At 40.1% G+C, this 6,000-nt stretch overlaps 1 protein-coding gene across 1 annotated transcript in view; it reads left to right on the forward strand.

Annotated features, from left to right (window-relative positions):
* LOC126412670 (acetylcholine receptor subunit beta-like 2) overlaps positions 1-5,090 on the forward strand; it is a 311,004-nt gene extending 305,914 nt beyond the window's left edge. Inside the window, exon 13 of the mRNA XM_050082373.1 lies at positions 1,651-5,090. Within this exon, the coding sequence (XP_049938330.1) occupies positions 1,651-1,869 (219 nt within the window). The 3' untranslated portion in view covers positions 1,870-5,090. The remainder of the gene's footprint in view (positions 1-1,650) is intronic.
* Positions 5,091-6,000: the final 910 nt, after the last annotated feature.

The following is a 6,000-nucleotide window of genomic DNA, read 5'->3' on the forward strand; positions in this document are numbered from 1 at the left end:
TTTCATCCCCTATTTCACCTCCTTGAGAATGACATTTCGAAAAATTCCTTATTAAACGGTGCCAACACTGTAACATCCACACGCTCTCCAGATTTCAAGTTTCTATCCTTAGCGGTTTGGACTGGGCAGTGAGAAGTCAGCAACCAATCTTCCTTGTAAAAGCAGGCGACCAACAGCTATCTACCACCACAACTGCATGTGGGTGACAATCGGTGGTCATGGAGAAAAGTGTGTTTTTACGCACACACACTTGCCGCGCGCGCGCGTGTCATCTACATCTACATACATACTCCGCAATCCACCATACGGTGCGTGGCGGAGGGTACCTCGTACCACAACTAGCATCTACTCTCTCTGTTCCACTCCAAAACAGAACGAGGGAAAAATGACTGCCTATAAGCCTCTGTACGAGCCCTAATCTCTCTTATCTTTGTGGTCTTTCTGCAAAATGTAAGTTGGCGGCAATTGTACTGCAGTCAGCCTCAAATGCTGGTTCTCTACACAGTAGTGATTCACGAAAAGAACGCCTCCTTTCTTCTAGAGACTCCCATCCGAGTTCCTGAAGCATTTCTGTAACGCGTGATGATCAAACCTAGCAGTAACAAATCCAGCAGCCCGCCTCTGAATTGCTTCTATGTCCTCCCTCAATCCGACCTGATAGGGATCCCAAACGCTCGAGCAGTACTCACGAATAGGTCGTATTAGTGTTTTATAAGCGGTCTCCTTTACAGATGAACCACATCTTCCCAAAATTTTACCAATGAACCGAAGACGACTATCCGCCTTCCGCACAACTGCCATTACATGCTTGTCCCACTTCATATCGCTCTGCAATGTTACGCCCAAATATTTAATCGACGTGACTGTGTCAAGTGCTACACTACTAATGGAGTATTCAAACATTACAGGATTCTTTTCCCTATTCAACTCCATTAATTTACATTTATCTACATTTAGAGTTAGCTGCCATTCTTTACACCAATCACAAATCCTGTCCAAGTCGTCTTGTATCCTCCTACAGTCACTCAACAACGACACCTTCCCGTACACCACAGCATCATCAGCAAACAGCCGCACATTGCTATCCACCCTATCCAAAAGATCATTTATGTAGATAGAAAACAACAGCGGACCTACCACACTGCCCTGGGGCACTCCAGATGATACCCTCACCTGCGATGAACACTCATCATCGAGAACAACGTACTGGGTTCTATTATTTACGAAGTCTTCGAGCCACTCACATACTTGGGAACCAATCCCCTATTCTCGTACCTTAGTTAGGAGTCTGCAGTGGGGCACCGAGTGAAACGCTTTCCGGAAGTCAAGGAATATGGCATCCATCTAATACCCTTCATCTATGGTTCGGAAGATATCGTGTGTGTGTGTGTGTGTGTGTGTGTGTGTGTGTGTGTGTGTGTGTGTGTGAGTGAGTGAGTGAGTGAGTGAGTGAGTGGGCGGGTGGGTGTCAATTAGCTTGGTACATTCTGTAGCCAAGAGATAGGAAGAGCTAAAATTCAGAATATCTTCCTGAATATAACACACGTTGCGAAGAAGCGGACAGTTCTACCTGTTCTCTGCCAACTGCTCTCTTCTTTCTTGTAATCTGTTCGGACGTACGTACGACAGTGAAATTTTCTGTGTCGACAGGTGATCGAAGACTGGAAGTACGTGTCGATGGTGCTGGACCGGTTCTTCCTGTGGATCTTCACGCTGGCGTGCATCGCGGGCACCTGCGGCATAATATTCCAGGCGCCGTCGCTCTACGATAAGAGGATCCCCATCGACCAGCAGAAGTCTGCCATCTCCCTGAGGCCCAGCTACTACAACATCCCGTTCGACCTCCTCCACCAGAAGCCGATATACTGAGACACGTGTCACAGCTACAGCACACTGACCTGATTTTTAAATTCTTGAGCTCTCGTAAATGGATGGCCTAAGATTTGTTCTGTCTGGTAAATGGATTTGGTGAGCAGTTGGGTGACATGAGCAGTAAATTTAAGCTGAGCTAGGTTGTCAGCTGGGAGTGTAGTCTCCAAAGAGTGCCTGAGAGCTTTCCTTTGACTAACAGCGGTGACCAGAGAATCTGTACTTTTTGTTTAGATCTGCGTGAAGCCGAAATGCAATGGACCATCCGATGGTAAAGGAAACTTTTGAGGGATAACTGAATTACTGGGCGTCTTTTTTGTATTGAAAAACAGTTATATTAATGGTGCCTATAAGAACGTACTTAATGGGGAAACATCTGAATACCCCATGTACCTAAGAGCATTTCTTAGGAACCTGTTAGTCTGATGCAGGATAAAATCTGTATTGGAAACCTGCAATGCAGTTTCTAAACCTGCCAGCTTACCGTTTCCAATAAGCTACATTGGCGACAATCACTTAGTATCCATTGTTATACATTAAACATTATGACAACATAGACATAATAAGGAAAGTGTAGTGAACGGAAGACAATGCTTACTTTTCATATAAGAAAGTCACAGATTAATAAGCGATAGTTATAGCATGTTGTTCATTGTTTGCATTAAAATTACGCTGATCGTAGTGATAGCTGACACTGAACCAATGTTTAAAAGCTTAGTACTATAAAAAGCACAGCATCGCAGAAAGTGAATACTAAATTCGAACTTGGCAGTATAAACGATCACATAAAACTTAGTTCTGAACTATTACTTTCACTACGATGGAAAACACTTGTAATAAACATTCACAGCAAGAAGTCTCGGCCAAAGGACAAAATTAGTTTACTTCGCTCAGTTTTGCGATGGTTCACTCTTGAAAAGTGTCTTATTGTTCAACGAGTTTTAGGTAACAATGGGGAAGTGAAAATTACAAATAGGGTTCTAGTGGAGAGATTTTTGTCTCCCAGAAACTGTTCAGACAACCCAAAATTATCGAAATAAGCAGCCGAATTTTGGGGGAGAAGGAGGCAGTCTTTATAGAAGAACTTTCATAGGAACGTGTCAGATACAATTCATGCTTGCTTGTCTAGAAGAGATAGACTAATGCTCAAATGAAAGGGTGCAGGACGGTTACTTGTTGCCGATCACCGCAAGGAGATCGACTCATCTCGTAGGAAACAAGAATATACCACCTTGGGGGAAGTGTAACAGGAATTTTATCTGATGAATGAAACTTTCACTATCTAGTATGGTGTACACAGTTAGTGGTCCTTTCTTACAAACTGAAACTACATAGCATACGAGTGGTGGAGCTCTGAGCTTCACTGTCTGGAATCAACGCTACACTAAACGATCCGACGAAGTACACTCAGCAGTCCTGCTCAGCTTCACTGTACCAGTCACAAGAGACGATTGGAAGATTGGTTCCATTTGTCTGGGAGATAGCTCATCGATATTTCAGGAAGACTGTTTCAGTACGACAAAACATTACGTTCACTGTATTCGAATACCTTTAATAATCACTATTATTTCTGGGAAACAAACACCGATTACTGATAGTAACGTATACCTATCTGACTTATCGTTTTCCATACTGTACTTGTACTACCGACAAATCTCAATATACTACATAATAAACGTTCAGGCACTGAGGCAATGAACCGAATTGGCATGTACTTGCAAATTCGCTCCATACTCCATTTCCTAATGAAAATCTCTGACACAGAACCCTTTTTAAATGAGCAAATATATTAGATAACGCTTCAAATATCTTGTAAAGCTCGGTAGTATTTAAATAAAATGTCGCTGCTAGAATTAATCACACAACATTTGGATTTTTCGTCGTTGATGGCGGCTATTATATTTGCGAATTTATAGAAAAGTATTCTTTCCGGTCTATCTTCGCATGTAAATGCATCCATTTAAAATATTATGGTTAACTTTAATCCATTTATAATGATTCGTTTGATCTTAAGTTCTGTGAACCAGCATAGCCGATTTGTAATGTTCGTTCTAATTACGTAGTAAACCAGTTTCGCCAATTTAAATTGCAAGGGATCCCAGATGAGTACTAGATGATCTAAAATGTGAATGGAATATGAAAACCACCATTTCAGGCCTATGGCTCATATGTGATGTATACTTGTAGAAAAAAATTATTAAACGAAAATGGTATTACATTTGTGATGTTACAATAATTTAAAAGCAGAGAATGAAACAGGCTGCAATATCAAATGTTTAAAAAATGATATTCCTGGAAAAGAAAAAAAGCTAGCGAGATTAATGATGTGCAAACGGCCAGTAAATGTGGTGCTATCTATAGGTAAGACTACGTGACTAAAATAATGTTTACATTACTTGTATGTTGAAAATACTTGTTATTTAAAATTTTAATCTCACGGAAGAATTGTACATAGGCATCTCTTATAAGATATTTTCTGTTAACCACTTAAGTTGTGGATTATTTTAAAATCCGAGGTTGTATTTCTTGTCAGTTCTAGTGCAAATTATCTATAGCACACTACTGAGGAGGAAGGCAGAGTGGCTTTTCACAAAGACTTCACATATTTTGATTTTCTGAAATTAACGCTAAGTAACATGTCTGTATTGAAGTGCCACAAACATTTTGAACAATGGTGACAATCTTCAGAACCAGTATAAAAAAATGTAAGAGGCGCTTTGCTGTGAGTACGAAAAATCTTTGTTTTTATGACGCAAAATCCATACAATGAAACATGTTCATTTGCAGCGTAGAATGACACTGGGTAAAGAAAGATAATATTGCTTCTTCCATCAAATTAATTCTGCCAAATGCGTGACACAATATAAAACTTAGGACAATCAATAATTAATTATATTTCTTAAAAGTGAGTTGTCACTTCAGATTGCTAATAATGAAATGCTCTCAGAAAGCTTATACATACAACACAAGGGTCCCTATTAAGTGCCCGTTTGTTAGGGACCAGAAATTTTTATTATAATTAAAATTCATTACTGTAGAATGTTAGTACAGACTACTGAAGTAATGTAGTTGCTATATGAAGAAATGCAACTCAAAGAAGCAATGTACAAATGTGGAGTATCTGTTCATAGAATATTGTTATTGTTATAAGAATGATGTCCCCTGCGTCTACCAATTTCTTTCATTTAGATTCGTATTTGTAAGTTGTGCCTTCAGTTCCTATAATAAAATTTATAAAATGTTTAATTGCATTTCATGCGTTTTCTTTGCAAGAGATCATTTTAAGACACATGTGAGTCGTTTCCTTCTTTAGTTCTACGGTACAATACAGTATTCCACCACTTCGAGAGGAATCCTCATCTATTGCTGTGCTGCACTGGTGTATGCTGCTAGTGCCAAAGTACACACTTAAATAGAGGAATCGGAATATAATGAACACTTGTAAAAACTCTCCATTTCTAAATCTTGTTTTTCAGAGTGGAAAAATGCAATCCCTCCCATTGTCAAGAGTGAGAGTGATCCAATACAAATTAAAATGGATGCTTCCTTTTGTAGTCAGAGGACCACCAATAAAGAATTTTCAGTTTCAGGAGAAACTGTCAAACAATTTTAGTACTGGAAAATCCTGGAAAAATGCATGAAAGCAGTGGCCCCTGAGCGACCGGGCATTGCACGCACTTTGGAACTGTATGACGCCAGTGCCCCTGTCACAAGAAAAGTCTCCTTCAATGAGTTTTTGAGAAGAAACTGCATTCTAGAGTTTCTTCAACCCCCACACTCGCAGTTCCCCTTTCATCCTGTCGCAGCATCGATGACTTGGTTTTACTCCCTGACTCAGAAGCCACTTGAAAGGACCACGATTTGATACTTTTGACTATATCCGTACGAGCATGACTGACGAGGTGAATGGTATTGCAGCAAACGCCTGCCACGATTACCGTTAAGACTGGAAACAACGCTGTCTTCACTGTTGCACTGAACGGGAGAAGAATAAAATGTATACTCAAAAAAAGAAGTTTCTTTGCTTTCTTTACTTTCCTCCCTAGTGCCAAGCTGATTTCCTTTGACGTGAGTAGTCTATTCACTAATATACCTGTTAAGGAGTGCCTAAACATACATTTAACGCCACCG

This window comes from Schistocerca serialis, chromosome 7 (genome assembly GCF_023864345.2).
Source record: "Schistocerca serialis cubense isolate TAMUIC-IGC-003099 chromosome 7, iqSchSeri2.2, whole genome shotgun sequence".
Lineage (NCBI taxonomy): Eukaryota > Metazoa > Arthropoda > Insecta > Orthoptera > Acrididae > Schistocerca > Schistocerca serialis.